At 38.0% G+C, this 23277-nt stretch overlaps 1 protein-coding gene across 1 annotated transcript in view; it reads left to right on the top strand.

Moving 5' to 3' along the window:
- Nucleotides 1-23277, top strand: part of syn2b (synapsin IIb) — a 372959-nt gene that overhangs the window by 339645 nt on the left and 10037 nt on the right. Inside the window, exons 9-11 of the mRNA XM_059944068.1 lie at nucleotides 1928-2030; nucleotides 17482-17631; nucleotides 21170-21236. Of these exons, the coding sequence (XP_059800051.1) occupies nucleotides 1928-2030; nucleotides 17482-17631; nucleotides 21170-21236 (320 nt within the window). The remainder of the gene's footprint in view (nucleotides 1-1927; nucleotides 2031-17481; nucleotides 17632-21169; nucleotides 21237-23277) is intronic.

Consider the following 23277-nt stretch of genomic DNA (forward strand, 5'->3'; position numbering starts at 1 on the left):
TCAGCCCTTTCCACAGCTAAGAAGAAATGTAATATTTCAGAAATCTCAACTTGTTATATCCAACAGTCATCTCTACCAATTACCTCAAACCTGCAAGCATCTCAAACAAATGTTTACAATTTTCTTTATCAATAATATTTTCTTTCTGGATCAATCATTTTGTTTCCCTATACACTCTGCAGCTAAGTAAAGTAAGTTAAGGAAGTTTACTTTGAAAACTAATCCAAAGTGGTAAAATATACAACTCTGAAGGTAGGTGCCTGCAGTCACATTGTTAACATAATGCTGCCAGAATAATCAGCAAATAACATTTCTTGTCAGTGCCCCTTTTTAAGTTATTGGGTTGGGTCATTCTGACGGCTATCTGGTAGTTCCATGGGGAATTACCAGTAACAGCAGCGCACATGTCAACACCCCTTCAACACACTGAAGCATAGAAACACGGAACATGCTGCAGAGCAGACATAGGCACATGTGATCTCTTGCACTGCTCCCAATCTTTTCACAAGGTCCAGGTAAATTACTGAGCTAAGAATTCAGATATTGTAGACTTCATATCTGAGGAGCTTTGTGACAACCAATGTATGGTATGCATAGAGTGGGCCCATTAATTTGAATGGAGTCATCCCCCCCCACCGTATTAAAATGTTTAATCTGTTCCTTTATTTTAATTAATTGAATTAAGTTAATGGTAATTTTCATCAGTTAAAATTTTAAGTGAATGTATTCTATTTCTTTAAAATAATAATTGGTCGTTACTTTATTATTTACATGTTTTTAATGATTTAGGACATTTAGGAACATTGAAAAGCTTTTTTGACAGTACACACTCTTTGACCAGGGCCACAGTCTAGGAGACTTTTTGGAGCCACACAATCTTAAGAGTGGCCACAGGGTAACAGTGAAAGTCGAGGATGACCCTGTCTATTATTTTCAAAATCAATTGTGCACATTATAAAGAAGGAAAAATCTGCAAATGCTGGAAATCCAAGCAACACACACAAAATACTGGAGAACTCAGCAGGCCAGGCCTGCTGAGTTCCTCCAGCATTTTGTGCGAGTTGTATGCACATTATAAAATAGCTGTCTGGCAAAAATCACTGCAAGCAGATTTGTGGTAAACTGTCTAGTATTTTAATTAATTAAAGCACACAATTAAAGCTCTGTTCTTAATTAGTTTGCTATCCTTCAGTATATTGTAGATCATTTTGGGCTATTTAAATTCCCAACCTATATGATGGAAGGCAAGTTATCAATTGTTTAAAATGGCCAGTGTGTTATATTTATTATTGTCAATAGTTATCTTAACCTGATAATTAGATGAGGCCAGAGACAATATCAGAAGACAGTTAGATCCTTCTTTCTCTTGTTAAATGATGCTTTGGGATTATGGACGAACTTTATAAATGGATTATGCTCCCAACATGCATCAGAACCCCATTCCATTTTCAATGAGAAGTATTAAATAGGAAAGCATTATGTCAATTTATTGGCAAGAACATAGATCAGGAATAAAAAAAGGTTCAGAAGTCTATTCTCAATATTTTTCTGTATCTTGAGTCTTCTTTGCCAATCCAAATCAGGATAATCGCTGGATACCCATAAGAGTTACAGGCCATTTGTTCAGTAGATTCTGCCACTTGAAATCTTGTGGCACATCCATGCCTCCTCTAGACAGTTTATCATCTGCCTCATCACCAGTTAAACTAACTCCAGTCTGATTTAAGATTAAAGTTTCTGTCTCTGTACTTTGGAGCTCTGTTCACTCATATTGTGTTACAAATTTTCTATGACAAGCAATAAACGCTCCTACAGAGCTACACAGGAAGTTTTTTGCTTAAGTAGTTCTGATCAGCTTTACAAGATAGCATAGTTAAAATATTAAATTAAAAACCATCAGACATCATATACTTTTCTCCTACTACAGGTACAGACTTTGGGTTGATGCATGCTCTGAAATGTTTGGTGGACTGGACATCTGTGCTGTGAAGGCTGTCCATGGAAAGGATGGGAAGGACTATATCATTGAGGTAAGGAAGGAGGGCATCACAAGTCCAAAGTAACCACTAATAAGCTTCTTGCAGTAGTCCATACATATACTGTATTGCATTCTCAGATTTAGTTCTAAAGGCAAAGTTAATTACTTCACTCTAAGGGCAGTAAGAGTATAAATTAATTATGGTTAATCACCACTGAGCAGACTCTGTCATTGGTAGCCATCTAAAACAAACATAAATATCCAGCAAATTACAAATATATTATCCAGGACTAGTTAAGCCATGTGATCCTCAACTCGAATCTTTTATGTAAACTCATTCCAATAACATGATGTGGTCATCATGCATTTTAGAATGTGAAATTTATTAAAGGTTAATTGAGAAGTTTTTTTTATTATAACTGGCCAATTAGTAATACTTTCTTGCTTTCAAACTACTGTCTCCAGATGTTCCCTAAAGTACCAACACTCCATCATTATAAGCTACTACAAAGTTTGTACATTCATTTTGTTTCCATAAACTTTGAACTATTAATTCCTTCCTGAATCTGTTGCTACAACTCCTTGTTTAGTTCTCTGCAATCAGGTTACTACCAATCTGCAGCACAAAAACAACTCTGAAGAGTTGTTTGTCCTCCTCCTTTGTTTCTGGCTTTCCTGAACTCATCAAGACTGCCATCGAGCCAATCATAGCCACAGCAAAACCAAAAAAAGGCTTTTCACCTAGTTTGTTGTTTTTTAGCACCAGATTCAAGCATCTGCAGTCTCATGAGTCTCCAAAGCATCTCAACTAGTCTCTACAACATTACACCTACTAACAAATCATCATTGACTCCCTTATTTGTCTCACCTTCATGCTTTTACTCAGAATGTTTCTCTTCTCCAATGCACAGTCAGAATTAGAGCTATTCACATAGCATTCAGCTGTGTTGCAATTTCTCCTAAAATGAAACTATTTACACTCAATAGCCATTTTATTAGGTACACTGGTTCATTAATACAAATATCTAATCAGCTAATCATGTAGCAGCAACTCAACACATAAAAGAATGCAGATATGATCAAGAAATTCAATTGTTGTTCAGACCAAATATCAGAATGGAGAAGAAACGTGATCTGAGTGACTTTGACTGTGGAATGATTGTTGGTGCCAGATGGGGTGGTTTGAGTAGCTCAGAAACTACTAATCATTTGGGATTTTCATGAGTTCGAAAGTTCATTTTTTTTAACCGAAGTATGTATCCATATACAACTCTGAGGTTTGTTTTGTCCAGATAGCCACAGAACAAAGAATATGGAAGTTGTTCAGAGAGGAAAAATAAAATCACCCCTTGCATAAAAAAAAGAACAGCATCTCAATCATCAACCCCAAACTCCCTCCCCCACGCAAAATGCAACAAGAACATCGACCCCCAAATAACCCCTCCACCACACAAAAAAACTAACAGAACACTACAAGAACATTAACTCCCAAACCCCCTCTGCTCACACAACAAAAAAAAAGTAACTGGCAAACAACACAGAATATAAAAACTGTAAGTCTGAAAAGCCCACAGTCCATAAACATATTAATCCAATTCATAAATCAGAACTGCGGTAACATCCTCTGACATAATCGAAAGAGAGAGACGCCACACAAGCACAGAGGCCTACCCGCCTGTCACAATAAGCCACACAGAGATCGACTGCTCACAGACTCCTTCTCTGGCAGTGATCAAAGGGCAGGGAGTCAGCACTAAACTCTCACCCGCCTTACGCATTTGCCTCAATGTCATCTTTCTCGATGCTTTAATTGGTGACATACAGTCAAACATCGGCTTATGCCCGATCTCTAAGTTCCTTCACATCGAGGCCATCCCAAGTACACGCTGGTTTCACAGAATCTTCTTGGAGACAGCAAAGTGCTGAATCACTCAATTGATCTCCAAACTGTAAGTTGCAGGGTCTAACAGTCCCAGAAACACATTTAAGGCAAAAAAGACATAAAATAAGTAAAATAGACATTTTGGTGGGCTATCTGGAAGATGTCAACCGAAGGAGTGTTGTACACTGTCACCATCTTGACTGGAAATTTCATGCACACAGTCTCTCAAGTTTACAGAGAATGGCATGATAAACAAAATCAATCCAGTAAGCAGCAGTTTTGTGGGGTGGGGGGGGGGGGGGTCATCTTGTGAATGAGAAAAGTCAGAGGAGAATGGCCAGGCTGGTTCAAACTGACAGAAAGGCAACAGTAACTCAAACAACCATGTGTTGCAACAGTGGTGTCCATTCTTCCCCATTCTGATGTTTGGTCTGAACAAGACCTAAACCTCTTAACCATAACTCCATGCTTTTATGCACTGAGTTGCTGCCACGTGTTTGGCCGATTAGACATTTGTATTACCAAGCAGGTGTTAATACAGATATCTCTGAACACACAACATATCGCACCTTGTAGTGGTTGGGCTACAGCAGCAGAAGACCGCGTCCTTATACTCAGTAGCCACATTATCAGGTACAGGAGGCAGCTAATAAAGCGATCACTGAGTGGAGTTTGAAACTTGTGAGATACATTGAGCCAAGTTATTATGTCCATGCATCATGTTACTGTTAATACATTACTAAGTAGATTTAATGACAAATCCCCAGACTTTGTGGTAAAGTGCAAAAATAAATTAAATTACCTTCAATTGTCTGTTTTTGAAATAAGTAAAATAGAAGATTCAATGGAAATCAATAAAGAAACAAGTATTTTTTTATAGCATCAGGCCAATAAAATCAAGTTAAATAAAGACAAATAGGTGTATTCAAATTTTAGTCAACTGATGTACCTGCAAAATATTCAATGATAATGTATACAACTTCAATTATACCTCTCCACAGCTAATTAAAATACTTTTATCATTTTGTCACCAATATTTTACAAGTCCTTAATTTTAGGAAATCAAGAATAGTCTAGCAGTATTGTGATACAAATGACTTTATACATAGCAACTAATGGCCATCAGTCCCAACTTAATTCTTTGTCAGACCTATACCTAACAACAACTATCATTTTAAATTTGTATATTTAAGGTGTGACAGACTACTCTGCAACTCTACCAACAATATTTTCTCCTCCATCCTTGTAAAGCAGGCAATGAAATTTCTGTGTTCTGTGGTTGTTCCTAATGCCTGCAGTCAAACAATGTTTATTTTCCATTTGTGTATTATGTAGGTATAACTGTAGTGGTTTATGCAGATTGCTTGAAAAATTAAATCTCTGAATTTATTGTAGCACATTTATCACTATATGTTTTGACCTCTCATGAGTTCTATGTCACTTTACAAGCTTTGAAATAGTACACTCACAGGGTTAAATGAAATAGTGTTGGAGAAGGCTCATAAATGCTACTACAGACTTAGGGACTAAATGGCTGCTTCTATCCTACAAATCTGATGTAATTTGATCCATGAAGCTCCTATTTCAAATTTAATTTGCTTATGTTTCTAAACCCTAAGTATGGGTGTCAGGCATTTACATTTTTCCATATTTAAACTGTTATTTTAGTCTGTGGTTTGTATTTAATCAGAAAGAAACCCTTTTAATTAATCATACACACTCCCCAGATTCAAATGTATTAGGTCAAGAAGCATTTAATCCCACTTTTTGAATGCAGAAAAATATACAGTGGATAATCAACTATCAATACTATAGGAGTCATGTGTTCTGTGCCACACGTTCATTATGATAACTAGTCACAGTAGTGAGGGAATGGTAAAAGTGAAGGGAATAAGTTATGTATTTTTACTTATTGCCATAAAACCATAAGACATAGTAGCAGAAATAGGGCATTTGGCCCATCGAGTCTACTCCGTCATTCAATCATTACTGATCTTTTTTTCCCCTCTTCAGCCCCACTTCCCGGCTTTCTCCCCATAACCTGTGGTGCCATGTCCAATCAAGAACCTATCAAGCTTTGCCTTAAATACACCCAACGACCTGGCCTCCACAGCTGCCTGTAATAATAAATTCCACAAATTCACTACCCTCTGGCTAAAAAAATTTATCCACTAATCTGTTTTAAATGGACGCCCCTCTATCCTGAGGCTGTGCCCTCTTGTCCTAGACTCCCCACAATGGAAAACACCCTTTCCACATCTACTTTGTCTAGGCCAGTCAACATTCGAAATATTTCAATGAGATCCCCCCCTCATTTTACTAAATTCCAGTGAGTACAGACCCAGAACTATCAAACGCACCTCATATGAAAACCTTTTCATTAGTGGAATTATCCCTGTGAACCTTCTCTGAGCTCTTTCCAATGCCAGCACATCTTTTCTTAGATGAGGAGCCCAAAACATTTCATGGTAGTTTGTGTCTTGGGACTGGTGGAGGTCATATCTTTGCTACCAGTTAATACCACTTAATATTGCTTCAAGATTATATGCTTGCTAATTGCTAATAAAAGGATCAAAATAAGGAAGTTGACTCTTTGGAATAATCATTTCATTGGAGCAGAGGGTGTACCAGGCAAGTATAACAACTCTGTAGTTGCAGACTTGCAGTAATTGTTTTGTTTTGATTTTGGATCAATTTTTGCCAGTACAAGTCCAACAGTAAAATCAACTGTATTGACTATGAAATACTCTTGCATTAGGATTGTCACTCTACCAGTTATTTTCCTCCTCATTATTGGTGGATCCATTTAGCTTTTCAGTTAATTTGTTTTTCTAATTATAATCAGATAGGTCATTGCGGACGCATAAATTAGAAACTTGTTCATTCTTGTCTATGTTGTAACATCTGCTAAATGCTAGAAAGTGCTTATTAAACTTGCAGCAATGATTTGGTGCTACTTTCTTATTTAATGTTATTACACTTTTTACTCACACTTCAATATATGTACCTCTCCATTACACTGAGGTATTGGTTACTTCCATTAGAACAATTAAGTGGATGACAACGAAGCAAGCCATAAGGCTTTCTACGTTTGTACATGAAAGTGTTCACAATGAGAAAGAATTGCTGGACTTCATCTGTTCCAAAAGTGTACTGATTTTTTTCATTCTCTCTAACTCCCATGCTTTCTTGAAGTATGATCATTGCCTAACCCAATCCTAACCAGATCCACAGAGCTGCTGACATGACCCAATATTCTTAACACTCTGACCACCAACCAAATACACACCCCCACCTCCACCTTTCACCATCATTTCATATGCAATCCTATCCTGAGTGGTGATATGACACCAATTAAAAAATCAATACCCCAAAATTATGAATGCAAACCTACCCCACCTCTGTGACTCATTGTTACTTAATTCCTGCCCATGACACCGCTGGTATTTAGGGCAGCAATGAAGGTCCTCCATCTCCATTTATATACAAGGGGATTCATCATTGCTGTTTACTTAAAAATTGTTTTTTGACCAGTCAGGGTTGTTAGCCCTGAGCTGAAACACCGAGGACCAGTGGACCACTCTTAGTCTGGCTTCTACCCTTTGACCCGTTTGACATGGGTGACCATATCAAAAGCCAAAGCACAAGTCCCTGGCTCCAGCCGGCATAGCTCTCTGGATCATTGAAGCACACAAAGTTCCAAAACCTATAACGAGGTTATGGTCCTCCTAGAAGGACTTATAGGTAGTTCCCCAAATATTCACAACAGCTGATCTTCAACTCTAACAAATAGTCTTGATCTCCAAGATGTTGGACAATCAAGAAGCCAACAATGTAAAAGACTTAATATATTTAAAGGTTGTCTGCCCCAGAGGAGGTTGAAATTAGACACCAATTTTCCTATATAATCACAAAAGTCCACGAAATGAGGACCAGAAATACAGACATCTACTACAAATTATTAAAAGTGCCACTGGTGATGTCCTCACCTAGATTACCTTGATGACTAATGCTCATAAGCCTCTGCCATAAAAAACCCTTCCCCCATTAAGCCCTAGGCAACCTGTAAGTTTTTTTTTTGAAGACAGGAGAGTGGGGAACCCAACCAACACCCTTCACCCCCACCTTTTCAAGAAGTCCTTTCCTCAGCTTAACCTACCTCAATTGCTGATAGAGCAAGAAAGCAAAGACTGAGAGAATGCAAGACATACTCGGCAACAAACAAAGTTGAGGGCCAAATGCACTACTACATTTTCCATTAGCCAGTTCAGCAATAAATTCAGAAATAAAAGTTCCACTCGCCTGCCAGGAACCAATTTTTCAATATGCCTTTAGAGGCAATGACCAATCCCTAGATAATTGGCATACTTAATTGTGAAACTATAGTTATGAACAAAAACAGATGAGTCTTGCAGCCATATAATTGTTTCCATCCATTTGGTGTATTGGAAGGGGAAAAAAAGCTGATCTTAATGCCTTTCATTTGTGAGAATTCTACTTAAGTCAAGGGGAAATAGATACAGAAAAGCAGCTGGACAACTGATTTACTTATCCTGTTTTATTAACCTACTGTAGCCTCTTTTAAGAGAAAAAGACAAACTAGATGCATTAGGGAAATAGGGAATGATAGACCAGTCAGTCTGAAATTGTGGGTGGAGAACATGCTGAATTTCATTATCAAAGACGTTATAGATCAATACAATCATACAATATCAGCATGGATTCATCAAATGGAAATCGTGCTGCAAATCTCTGTGTATTTTTTGAGGAACTAAACAGCAGAATATTTGAGAAAGAACCAATGGATGCTATTATGGTATTTGGATTTTCAGGAAGTTCTCATAAGAAATTAGCATGCAATATTAATGCACATCCATTTGGTGTAATATTTTGACAAGGATAGAGATGGAAGATGGAATATGCCTTTCAGCCCATCTAGTCTGTACTGACCCTCCACCATATTTCACACCAAGCCTACACTAATCCCATTTCATTCTCCCCACATTCTCCTCAACTTCATCCCAGATTCTACACACCAAAGGCAAGAGTTGAAATGTTTTTCTGAATGGCAGACCATAAGCTGGTAATATACCACAGAAATCAATATTGGGGCCCAAGCAATTCATGATAAATGTGAAGTTGCCCATTTTCGTTGGACTAATAAGAAGGCAAATTATTATCTACAGTAAATGGAAATGGATTGAGAAACAGTGAAACAAAAAATGGTTGCCCTTGTATACCAGTGAATGAGTAAGTATGCAAGTTGATTAAGTAGGCAAATTTTATGCTCGCTTTTATAACAAGAGGTTTCAATATAGGAATAAGGATCTCATACTGCAATTTTACAGGGTCTCAGTGAGGCAGCACCTTGAATACTGTGTGCAGTTTTAGTCACCCTATTTGAGGAAAGATGTTCCTGAGATGGAGGAAGTCCAAAAAGGCTCACCAAATTGATTGCTGGAATTGTGAAAGTAACATATGAAGAATGATTGGATCAGTCGGCTATAATTCTAACAGAACGGGACAGATTAGATATAGGAAGGACTTCCAATGCCATTGAATTAAAGACCTGGGTAACAGTCGAAAGAGAAGGGTAAACCCATTTAGGACCAAGATAAGAAGATCTTCTTCTCCCTGATTGGCAAGTCTGTGGCTGTCTCCAACACAGAAAGTAGTTGAAGCCATATAACTAAAAATACTAAAGGAAAAGTTAGTTTTTTTTATTGCTAGAGGGATCAAGGGATGTGGGGAGAAATCTAGAGTAGGGCATTGAATATGGCTGATCAGCCTAGATCATATTGAATAACAGAGCAGACTCAAAGGACCAAATACCTGCTTCCTGTCCTACTTTTCTATATTCATATCAAAGAGAGGGAAGATCAAAGAGGTAGGGGTTTAACTGAATGTGGAAGGCTACGAATGAGGTAGGAGGTTAGCAGAGCAAGATGAGCATTATGCTATACCACAGCTGTAGAATGCACATCATTTATGCCTAGATTTTTATGTTCACTAGCGTTCCATGTAACAGGTTAGAGGAGTTTAACCAGCACAATAATCAGATCATTATATACAGGAAATAAAGTGATGTGGAATGTACCATTCTTTGCCTAAAAGTTTGAGGTCTAACTTAATTAGTAATTGTTGGAGTATTTAGCTTCAGCCAGCAACATTTAAAACAGTATACCTATTGTACATCTGCCAGCATAGATCACTGATAGAAGGCACTGTGCTAAAATGAATCTATTGAAGGAGGGCAGTTTGTATGGGAAACTGGTGTTGGCAAGCTGCTTCTGAGGCCAATCAGTGCAAAGCCTGTTTACATATTTTGCCTATGGGGCCTCTAAATAGCCACTCATATAATTAACCAAGTGCAAACTTTCACTGGTTGCCTTGAAGAGATCAAAAGCAGGGTTTGGTCTCAATGGTTTTCAAGGGATATTAGAAACTTGGTTCGGAAAAAGAGGTATGTCTACAATAGATATAGGCAGCATGGAGTAAAGGAATTGCTCGAGGAATATAAAGAATGTAAAAGGAATCTTAAGAAAGAGATTAGAAAAGCTAAAAGAAGATACGAGGTTGGTTTGGCAAATAAGCTGAAAGTAAATCCAAAAGGTTTCTACAGTTATATTAAAAGCAAGAGGATAGTGAGGGATAAAATTGGTCCCTTAGAGAATCAAGGTGGTCAGCTATGTGTGGAGTCGAGGGAGATGGGAGAGATTTTGAACGATTTCTTCTCTTCGGTATTCACTAAGGAGAAGGATATGAATTGTGTAAGGTGTGGGAAACAAGTAAGGAAGTTATGGAACCTATGACAATTAAAGAGGTGGAGGTACTGGCGCTTTTAAGAAATTTAAAAGTGGATAAATCTCCGGGTCCTGACAAGATATTCCCCAGGACCTTGAGGGAAGTTTGTGTAGAGATAGCAGGAGCTCTGACAGAGATCTTTCAGATGTCATTAGAAACGGGGATTGTGCCGGAGGATTGGCGTATTGCTCATGTGGTTCCATTGTTTAAAAAGGGTTCTAGAAGTAAGCCTAGCAATTATAGACCTGTCAGTTTGACATCAGTGGTGGGTAAATTAATGGAAAGTATTCTTAGAGATAGTATTTATAATTATCTGGATAGACAGGATCTGATTAGGAGTAGCCAGCATGGATTTGTGCGTGGAAGGTCATGTTTGACAAACCTTATTGAATTTTTTGAAGAAATTACGAGGAATGTTGACGAGGGTAAGGCAGTGGATGTAGTCTATATGGACTTCAGCAAGGCCTTTGACAAAGTTCCACATGGAAGGTTAGTTAAGAAGGTTCAGTCGTTAGGTATTAATGCTGGAGTAGTAAAATGGATTCAACAGTGGCTAGATGGGAGATGCCAGAGAGTAGTGGTGGATAATTGTTTATCGGGATGGAGCCCGGTGACTAGTGGGGTGCCTCAGGGATCTGTTTTGGGCCCAATGTTGTTTGTAATATACATAAATGATCTGGATGATTGGGTGGTAAATTGGATTAGTAAGTATGCTGATGATACTAAGGTAGGAGGTGTTGTGGATAATGAGGTGGGTTTTCAAACCTTGCAGGGAGATTTATGCCGGTTAGAAGAATGGGCTGAACGTTGGCAGATGGAGTTTAATGCTGAGAAGTGTGAGGTTCTACATTTTGGCAGGAATAATCCAAATAGAACATACAGGGTAAATGGTAGGGCATTGAGGAATGCAGTGAAACAGAGAGATCTAGGAATAACAGTGCATAGTTCCCTGAAGATGGAGTCTCATGTAGATAGGGTGGTGAAGAAGGCTTTTGGAACACTGGCCTTTATAAATCAGAGCATTGAGTACAGAAGTTGGGATGTAATGTTAAAATTGTACAAGGCATTGGTAAGGCCAAATTTGGAATATTGTGTACAGTTCTGGTCACCGAATTATAGGAAAGATATCAATAGAGAGAGTGCAGAGACGATTTACTAGGGTGTTACCTGGGTTTCAGCACTTAAGTTACAGAGAAAGGTTGAACAAGTTAGGTCTCTATTCATTGGAGCGTAGAAGGTTGAGGGGGGATCTGATCGAGTTATTCAAAATCTTGAGAGGGATAGATAGAGTTGACGTGAATAGGCTGTTTCCATTGACAGTAGGGGAGATTCAAACGAGAGGACATGATTTGAGAGTTAGGGGACAAAAGTTTAAGGGAAACACGAGGGGGTATTTCTTTACTCAAAGAGTGATAACTGTGTGGAATGAGCTTCCTGTAGAAGTAGTAGAGGCCAGTTCAGGTGTGTCATTTAAGGTAAAATTGGATGGGTATATGGACAGGAAAGGAGTGGAGGGTTATGGGCTGAGTGCGGGTAGGTGGGACTAGGTGAGATTAAGAGTTCGGCACGGACTAGGAGGGCCGAGATGGCCTGTTTCCGTGCTGTGATTGTTATATGGTTATATGGTTTATATGTTCAAAGTACATTTATTATCAAAGTATGTATACAACCTTGAGATTTGTTTCCTTACAAGCAGCCACAAAACAAAGAAACCCAATAGAACTTTATTTTAAAAAAAGCTGTCAAACATCAAATGTACAGAGGGAGAAAAAAACAAATTGTGTAAACAATAGAAGTATGCAAATAGCATTCAGAACTGAAGTTTTACGACATTGAGCCAGTCACTGAGGGAATGCTGTGGGTTTGAATAATGTTTACCTCTGAGACATTTAAGATGGGAGCATAGTTTTTGATTAGCTTAAGTGCTCTGATGAGTAAGTCAAGAAACAACAACATCATATACCTGCACAAATGCAACTGACTGCATACTCTTTTTAACTAGTATGGTTAAAAGGAATATGTAGTCAGTTGCAATTGTACAGATAATTGTCCTAATGGCAGTCTACATTTTAAAAGATTCTCTTCTGCAACTTGCCAAAAACTGAGCCAGATTGAGTGTTCAGAAAATAGATTTTTTTAAAGTTTATCCTTAAGGGAAGACTAGTGCCATTTTAAACATTTAATTTATTAAGTTTAAATAAATATACATTTCACTGTACTGTTCATTCCTTCTTGTGTAAACAACATTTAGTTGTTTTAACATTTTGGGTTCTTAATTTTAAAAAATATATCTTTCTAATCGGCCTCCCAAAGTGAGAAGGTAACATATGCCAGCAACTGGTTTTCATTATCCAGAATAAAGGACCTCTGCTGTAATCCCTGGGTTGGCAGTATTGAATATTTTGTGGAAAAGGATACGTTGGACAACTGAGCATCCACATCTCTTTGATGTACACAATTCAAAAAAAATACACAGTGCTTAGAGAGAAGAAATTTGTCCTGAACACTCTTTCAAATGTTTGCTCCCTTATCTTGCTACTAGTTTTCCAGGCAACAGAAACATCCCTTCAGCATTCATCCTTCTAATGCCTTTCACATAACCTAAAGCTGTACTGTTTTACAATTCTGATTGATTACATTTTTATCACAGTTAGTGTGGCAGGAATTGCAAACTCCATTAATAGAAGAGAGACTTGGAAATATTAGAGCTATTCCTAGACAATCCAAATTCATAAAAATATTGGGAAGAAATAGTTTTCAGGTTGAGAAGCTAAGACCAGTGGTGATCTAGGCTACTGAGATTTATGCTGGTGCTCCAGCTATTCCATGTATACGGTGTGATTGATAAGTTTGTGGCCTAAGGTAGAAGGAGTCAATTTTAGAAAACCTAGCACATTTATTTTTCAATACAGTCCCCTCCTACATTTACACACTTAGTCCAGCGGTCATGGATCATACGGATCTTGGACCTGCAGAAAGCGTCCACAGCAGGGGTGATTGTTAAGTTTGTGGCCTAGGGTAGAAGGAGATGAGTTATACTGCTCTCCTTACATGCACATGCAGATCAACTCTGAGTGATTATGCAATAAGTTTGAAGTTAATAACATCTCCTACCTTAGGCCACGAACTTGTCAATCACCCTTGATCAGTTATTAACTTTAAACTTCTAGCTAGTTGATCAGCACAGCCCTTTAGTACTTGGCCAGGTACCCTGTCTGAGTCAGATGCTTTTTTGTGCATTCAGTTTCTCAAAGGCTGCTCACACACGGGCCTCAGAAACTGAATTACTGGATCATCGGGGATTGTGAGAGTTCATGATGGTTCCTCCATGCTTTGATGGTCAAAGTGAGCACAAAAGGCATTGATCTCATCTGGAAGCAAAACCCTGTTGTTGCCTGTGTCACTTGATTTTACTTTATAAGAGGCGCTAGAATGCAAACTCTTAACACAGCTGTTGAGCATCCTTCATTGATTCAGTTTTAGTTGGAATTGCTGCTTCATCAATGAGATGGCTTTCCGGAGATCGTACCTGGATCTCTTGTAACTTTCTTGGTCACCAGACTTGAATGACTTTGATCTGGCTCTCAGCAAATTGTGGATCTCATAGTACATCCAGGGCTTCTAGTTGGGGAAGACTCTGAATGATTTTGCAGGGACATACTTGTCTACAACTGTTTTTATAAAGTCCACAACAACCATAATGCATTCATTCAGATCCACAGAGGAGTCCTTGAACATAGTCCAGTCCACCAACTTGAAGCAATCCCATAGTCACTCTACTGCCTCCCACAACCACCTCTTTGTTGTCCTTATCTCTGAAGCCTTGCTCTTTAGCCTCTGCTACCTGTATGCAGATAGGAGAAGGGCAGCCAAATGATCAGGTTTCCCGAAATGCAGTCTGGGCTTGGAACAGTAGGCATTCCTTATCTTAGTATAACAGTGGTCTAGTGTGTTGGGACCTCTGGTGCTACAGGTTATATGCCGATGATAAATGGGCAAGGATTTCTTCAAACAAGACTGGTTGATAACCCCAACTATGACATGAAGTGTGTTGGGATGAACTGTTTCTTGTTTGAAGATGGGATCTGCAGTACCTCAAGTATTTGATTATAGATGGCAATGGTCTAGCTTTTGCTGCAGGGAGATTTACAATAATATCATGAGTCTGAAATATCACAGTTCTCATTTATTCACGGAACGAGCAGAATATATTAACATCCTTCCCAGTATAACTGATACTTAAATGGTCACCATGCAAATACTAAGTTTGTCCTCACCAACTTTCCTTTGAATACAGCTTCACGAGTACCTGGACTGTTTTGCCACAATTACTCACAGCTTATTAGGCCCAGGTCCATTCCGGAGTGTTGTTGTAAATGTTTGCAGCACCTCACAGTTTGCTGCTTACTGTTACATTAGGAGCTCAGCCAAGCTCCATACTCAAAGAGGGAAGACTTCATCTACTTGTATACAAATTATCATAGCAGGCAGACTGGGTGTAGAATCCCCTAAAGTTCAGACATTAAGAGACCAATTTCATGAACTCACAGCTCCCTCCCTTAACAGCTCCCTTTGGCGTCCTGGGAATAGAAAACATGCCTCTTATGCACACTGCCCTTCATCATACTGCCATGTCTCTCGGACCTATTGCAAGCTCTCTGCTACCCATATCCTACTATATCTAACATTGCAGATGTTAATTTGTGGAAAGAGAATTGTTTCCACAGGGACATATTCCTTTCAGACCCTGACTATGAAGTTTGTACCTGCTGCGGTACAAATGGGGTATGCATGAATTTGCAACGTATTACATAATGTCAGTTTAGGGAAACTCAACAATGTTGATGAACTTTAAAACTTAATTTTTGTTTACTCTTAATGTGATTTTCATAAACAACATTAGGAAGAAGAACTATGGCATTGTTTCATGCTGAAGAATGTGGAATAATTCTTAGACCACAGTGCAGAAATGATAGGTTCAAGCCAGCACATTAACAATAGACAGTAGTTATTTCCCAAAAATTTGTAACACCAAAGTAAAGGTAATATGTAGACATTACTTTGAATTTCAATTACAGTTTTGCTGGTTGGTTCAAGAACCGAATGGTTGAAAGGAAGAATTTGTTCTTGAAACTGGTGCTATGGGGCTTTGGGCTTCTATACCTCCAGCCTAATAGTAGCTACAAAAAGATGGCATGGTTCAGATAGTGGAGATACAGGTCAATGACCAGTCAGCAAGAGATGAAAATTAAAACAGCCATGGGTTGTTCTATAATAGCTAAAGATAACATATGGAGGAACATTCAGCCATCTGTCTTTGTCTCTTTGTATAGTTAATCTGAAGGACATTGCAGTGAAATACTAAAGGCACTAGTTTAAATCAAATGCACACTGTCATATTTTCATACAACATTGCAAACTATTTGGCTCATCATGTCTATACCAGCTCTTGGAATAATACCATCAATCAAATTCCAACATCAACTTCTCTGTAGCCGTTCTCCCTAACTGCCCACATGCTGCACCCACAATCTCCACAGACACAATGGGCAAATTCCAGCAGCCAATCAACCAGCTGACCAGCACATATTTAAGACATAGAGCATCTGGGGAACAATGATGTGAAACTATTGATAGTTGCAACTCACTGACATCACTAGACAATTATTAGGTGAAAAGATAAAAAAATTATTGGGTAAATATGTTCACTCTACAATCTGGAATTTAAGAAACTCAGACCTTAGTAATAATGGTCACGAGACTACTGGATTGTTGCAAAATCTACATAGTTCAACAAGGGGGAGGAGGCCTACCACCCTAACCTGATGGGGGCCTACATGTGACTCCAAGCCCACAAAACTAGTTAACACCTAAAAACCTAGCAATTCACTCAGGTCATGGAATAGGCAATAAATACTATTTTTTCCAGTGATGTCTGGATTCTGGAAAATAATTTTAAAACCTTATTTCTTGTCATTGATGACATTCAGCTATCTGAATCGGAAATCCACTGCTGGCAAAAATGTTGAATAACTTCATTGAATAATTTAAGGTAAAGGTATTGAACAACTCTTACCCATCCTATTTACAAACAGAAAATATATTAGTAAGAAATGCCTTTCAAAAAGAGGACAGTACAAATTAAAAGTGATTAAATATTCTATTGGCCATGGTGACTTCTTTTTAGGTTCATAATTAATATTTGTATGAAGAAGGTTAATTGATGGCTGAGGTAGATTGATGGGTAGAGAAAATTAATTACTTAGTGGAACTAGTCTGAGGCATAAAATGTATAAAGCTCTTGAAAGACAATGGAACAGGTACATAGCAATTTGCAAACAGTATAGAACGGTGTTACCAATACAGAATTACACATCAAGTGAAAATGTAAATGTGTACAATTGGACTATGGACTGGTTGGTTGGTCTAGCCTTGTTATCTATCAGAGAAGTCTTTGATTAATTTATTTATTTATTGTTTATTTGTTGACATACAGCATGGAATAAGCCCTTCTGGCCCTTCGAGCTGCTCCACCTAGCAATCCCCCCAATCTACCAACCGGTACATCTTTGGACTTCGGGAGGAAACCAGAACATCCAGAGGAAACCCATGCAGTCACTGTCCAAATGTACAAACTCCTTACAGGCAGTGACAGGAATTGAACCCAGGTCTCTGGTACTGTGCTGACCACTGTGCTACCGTGCCACCCCATGGTAGATTAAATAATGGAATACTTGAAAACATTTACATTCCTTCACAAGGATACATGATGGTATGACACAATTTCTCACTAGTGCACATTTGCACTCTTTTACAGGTCATGGACTGCACAATGCCACTGATTGGAGAACACCAGGCTGAAGACAGAGAACTTGTAACTGAACTGGTTTTAGGCAAAATGAATCTATTAATACCAAGAACACCTATTCCATCACCTCAGAGACCTACTGCTACACAGCAACCACAGGTAAGCAACATTGCAAAAAGTTATGCAAGGGGCTTTTTTTGTTTTTTTACCGACTACACTTACTTAAAGGACAGTATATGGCAACCTAACTCATTAAGCAACATTCATATGGCAGAATTACCTGCTGATGTTATGCAACTAGGCATCCATAATTAAGTTTAGAGTTTTCATGTAACCTAATTTCCTTTTGTTATCAGTATCAAGCAGTCAGAAACAATATCATCCTAGTAGTGGGCCTCTGGTGTTCAATTCCTATTTTCTTTTAAATATGTATAAAAATAACTGGAATCGAAGATCAGATTCCATATAGCAAATATATTTATATGGCATGTACAATAACAATTCATTTTCCATTATTCACATAATTCTATAAAATATCTCACAATTCCATTTTCAATTTGCTTACTTTTATTGTTTGCACAATTTGTTTTTTTTTTCCCACTCTGCACACTGGGTGTTTGAATGCCTTTTTAATGGGTGTTTTTGGGTTTCTAAGTTTTGTGGCTGCCTGTAAGGAGATGAATCTCAAAGTTGTATAATGTATACATACTTTGATAATAAATGTACTATGAACCTAAAGCAGCTGTGTTAGCTATTTAAACAAGCCTATCAGTAACATATTGACAACAATAGATCTGGGATTGAGAAGGTGAACAGCTTCAAGTTCCTCAGTATACACATCATTGAGGATCTCACTCGATCTATGCATACCAGCTGTGTGGTGAGAAAAGCACCTCAGTGCCTCTTTCACCTCAGATGGTCGAAGAAGTTCGGCATGAGTCCCCAAATCCTAAGGACTTTCTACAGGGACACAATTGAGAACATCCTGACTGGCTGTATCATTGCCTGGTATGGGAACTGTACTTCCCTCAATTGCAAGACTCTGCAGAGAGTGGTGCTGACAGCCCAATGTATCTGCAGATGTAAACTGCCCACTATTCAGAACATTTATAGCAACAGATGCAAAAAAGGGCACGAGCAATCATTGGGGACCTGAGTCACCCTAACCACAAACTGTCCCAGCTGCTACCATCTGGGAAACAGTACTGCAGCGTTAAAGCCAGGACCAACAGGCTCCGGGACAGCTTCTTCCATCAGGCCATCAAACTGATTAATTCACGCTGACACAATTATATTTCTAAGCTACATTGACTGTTCTGTTGTATACCTTTTTGCACATACTATTTATTACAAATTACTATAATTTGCATATTGCACTTTCAAACGGAGACGTAATGCGAAGGATGCAAGAAATAAAGTCAATTCAATTCAATTCAATTCACAAGAGATTTTGCAAGTGTTGATAATCCAGAGCAACAAACCTATCAGTGGCACTGGCATCTTCTGCCATCGCAAGAAATATCCTCTGGAAACCGCAGTTACCTACATGTGTAAACATGGGCAAAAGCACTTTGCCATGTAAATTAGAAACAGTTTAATTAAGACCTATTTTGCTGGTTAACCACTCATATTGTAGTTCATATTCTGTATTTCCTTACAACATAAAAGGTGGCATTTTGACCCATTAAGGCTACGCTAGCTCTCACAACAATCACACTTTCCCGTTAATTTTCCTCATAAACTATTCTCTTTTCCATCATTTTGTTCAGATTCAACCACCTACAGTATTTTCATAGAGATGTAAAATTTACAGTAGTCAATTTTTCTACCAAATGACATGTCATTGGGAGGAGGGAAGAAACCAAGCACATCTCATGCAGTCACAGGAGAATATGCAAGCTCCACCCAGAAAGTGATTGAGGTTGGGATTGAGCCCAAGTCATTGGAGCTCTGAGGCAGCACCAGCTGTGCCATTGTGCCAGCAAGTAGATAGGCACATCGACTCGATATATCAATGCAGGGCATCAAGTACTTATCTATAATAATCACATCTCCCAACATTCAGCCAACAGCCTTCAAAGCCAAAGATTTCAAAGTGCTCAGAGTACAAAGTAGATTTATTATCAAAGTACACGCTGTATGTCACCATATACAATTCCGAGAACAAATTTCTTGTTGGCGTTCACAGTAAATACAAGAAACACAACAGAACCAATAAAAGACTGCACTGGCAGGACAGACAGCAACCAAAGTGCAAAAGGCAACAAACTGCAAATACAAAAATAATAATAATAATAATAATAATGAATAAATGAGCAATAAATACTTCTTTTAAACAAGGTTGTGCATCTTCTCACCACCACACTGCATTTCAGGTTTCATCCACTCTTTGCATAAAATTTGTATGTCAAATCCCAATTGCAATGTTTAAAGTGGAAACAATCACAATGACGAAGAGGTACAATGTTTAAAGTGGAAACAATCACAATGACGAAGAGGTATTTGGATGGGTGCTTGGATAGGAAAGGTACAAAGGGATATGGGCCTACTGCAGACAAATAGGATTGCAATAGTTGGCACAGATGAGGTGGACCAAAAGGGCTCATTGTTGTGTTGTATGATGTTAACTTAAAAGCTTTGCCTTATGGTTTTATACATTACAGCTCAGAAGGAACATTTTTTACTGTCCACTTCATAATTTTGTCACCTAGTCTTAGGGAATGCATAATATCAAGTAGTTAGACTGCCAGTGGGAGAACGTTTTGGATGTAGCAACTATAACTCTATACATTTCAAGTTAGTTATAGAAAAGGATAAGGCTGGACTGGGAATTAAAATTCTGATTTGGGTAAGGCTGATTTCAAGATCATGAGATAAATGTGGACATGAAACAGCTGCTTGCAGGTAAGTCTGAAATGACACATGGAAATTATTCAAAAATAGAATAGTGGGAGTTCCATGTCTGAATCAAGACAGTAATGAATTCTGGAACCAAGTAGCCACAGCAAAATGCAGGCTGAACACCAATGAGCAAACTATTTATCAATAAGTGCCAATATGATAGCATGCCAGATAGCACTATATACCAACTGAAAGGAGAAAATCCTGGAAACACTCAGCAGGTTAGAAAAGAGAAACAATTGGAGATTCAGGTCCAGGTCCCTTCATCAGAAGGTCCCAGATTCTTTATCTGCAGATACTTCCTGACATACTGAGTACTTCTACCCTTTTCAACATATTCCCATTAGGATGAAAAGCAAGACAACAAGCCCAGGGAACTTGGATGACGGGATAATGATGTTAGATAAAAAAATGAAAGGATACATATACCTAGTACAGAGAATAGAGATGCTGGGCAATTGTAGGTGAGAGTAAGCAATATATTTTGCTAATGATGTCCTCATCTACAAAGGAATGCTTAACGTAGATTTTTTAAAAAAACAAGTTGCAGATGGAGACAAGTAGATATAAACATAAATATAGACCCAATATATTTAGATCAGTTCTCTTATGTTTAAATCAATATCATTGAGTACTTCAACATGGTAATTATATCCGAAGTAAGTTACCCTTAGCCAGGTAGGGAGATGACAGTCATATTTTTGGGCTTTCATTGTTATTGCTAGGACATCGGCACCTCTGATTAATTCCACCAATGCAAAAGCGTGACTGATTTTGGTTTCAATTTCTTTTGCAGAGTGGAAGTTTGAAGGAGGCACAGACTCAACCAGGCTCATTTCCTCAGCAGCGACCTCCACCACAAGGTTGTTTACAGTATATTCTCGACTGTAATGGCGTTGCAGTAGGACCAAAACAAGTCCAGGCTTCCTAAAAAAAAAAATAAGAGGATGGTGATTTTTAGTTAAAAGAGAAAAAAATCCTGTGCAATTTTTGGCAGTGTTTCAGTGCTGACCTGGACTGTGTTTTTCTATGCAGTGTCAACTGTACTGTCTGATGTTTATTTGTCAATGTTTGTGCTCGTAATTAATAGTTACGTTTTATTGTACACTTTGTGACCTTGGGACTGCAGTTTGAGACACGGTGTTGTAACCCATACACACAATTGTGCCTATAAGGAGTCCATTGCTGCTGTATTTCATTCAATAGCTAGATATGGTGTTTCAAAGCATTTTATGTTGTGAGGTGAATGGTTTCAGAATTAATCCCTTGCTTTTACCTCGTGCTACTTGTTGTTATGCATGGGAATTAAATGGAACAGGCAACAGTCAGTTAAACGGTTTAAACTTTATATTATCAATTTTGAGTTAATTCTAACATTTATTTTTGTGCAACTGTAACATAATTTTTCATCCATATTTTTCTTAGTTTCTGAAATAAGGTAACCCCATCTGTCAATCTTGTAACTTTGACATTTTATTTCAATGAATCAGTTTAATTTAGGGATGCTTTACAGAATCCAATTTATTTTCGCGAGTAATTTAAGCAAAGGATGACACCAACAGCTCAAAAGAGGCATTGCATAGAATAGTAACCCCGGATAAGTTTTACGTAATATTGTATTGAATTGATTCTTTTGTTGTTGTTGTTGCCTATTGTGACTCTCCTCTTCTTGTCCTGAAAATCATAGCTCTTTGGTGAGAGACAATTCCACAGAGCTAGGCATCCTTGACTTTCTCAGACAAGTGGACACTATTTATATTGGAATCTTATTAACACGCTACTTGGCTATATGAATCAATAATCATGTGTAAATCAACTCCGGCTTATTTAGGGATGTAGTCTAGAGGGCATTTACTGCAATGAATATGCATCTGTCTCCTAGTTGTAGTTAACTATTGCAGTACACACTGGACACTTTCTGAGATGAATATTTATTGACTGTGGATGTTTGTATTCATGGTACTTTTTAATCAGTACCAAAAGGCAGAGAATTTAATTTCCTGAACAATGCAACTATAAAATTAAGCCAAAGCAAGTGATGACAGTTTAATTAATAAAATTGCTGTGTTTAGTTACGCCATCATACAAGACGGCAAAAGAGATCATCTACAACATTTTTGAGAAAATTAAATAACATTGATTATGCAGTAGTAAAGCTATGCTGTAAACACAATCTCAATTTCCATATGTACTCTGACAAAACACAACTCTTCAGCACCATCATTTCTCTCAATTCTTCTATTGTCTCTAAGTTATCAGGACTGTTTATGGAGATCCATACTATGTTAATAAAAACTACTTGCAAATGAAAAAGGGGGAATACTGGAGCCATTGACTTGGCCCCAAATGGAAGCTCATTGCTCTCTTTGGCTATTGAGGCTGAACCAGTCTGCTTGCAAGTTTGGTGTCATACTAGACTTTAAGATAATAGTGTCATCAGTCAGACCAGATATTGCTATGTCGGTGAAATCACCCATCTAAGCTATTTCAATTGATCTACAACTAGCTTCTTGCTAGACTCCAACATTTTACTTTCTGTACACTTGAACTCATCCAACAATCTACTCCTTTTAGTTCAGACCAAATCCTGCTCAGTCATTACCCTTTTACTCTCTAACTTTCACTGGCTTCCAGTCAAGCCACATATAAAAAGCAGGCGTTGAATAAGAAATATTTTTGTTGCTCTGATGTGCCTTGGGATGTTTTTTTAATTTAAAAAATTAACAATTAATTTAATGCTGATTTCCTGATGATCAGGTTAGACTGTAACAAGAATAAAACTGAAATATATTTAAAATTACTCTTTAAAACTATACTTTTTAAACCTTTTAATAACCAATAGAACTTTATCCTTTGAGCAGTTTTATACCTTTAAAACAACTTTAGCTAATTCCTCAGTTGAAA

Source organism: Hypanus sabinus, chromosome 19 (genome assembly GCF_030144855.1).
Source record: "Hypanus sabinus isolate sHypSab1 chromosome 19, sHypSab1.hap1, whole genome shotgun sequence".
Taxonomy (NCBI): domain Eukaryota; kingdom Metazoa; phylum Chordata; class Chondrichthyes; order Myliobatiformes; family Dasyatidae; genus Hypanus; species Hypanus sabinus.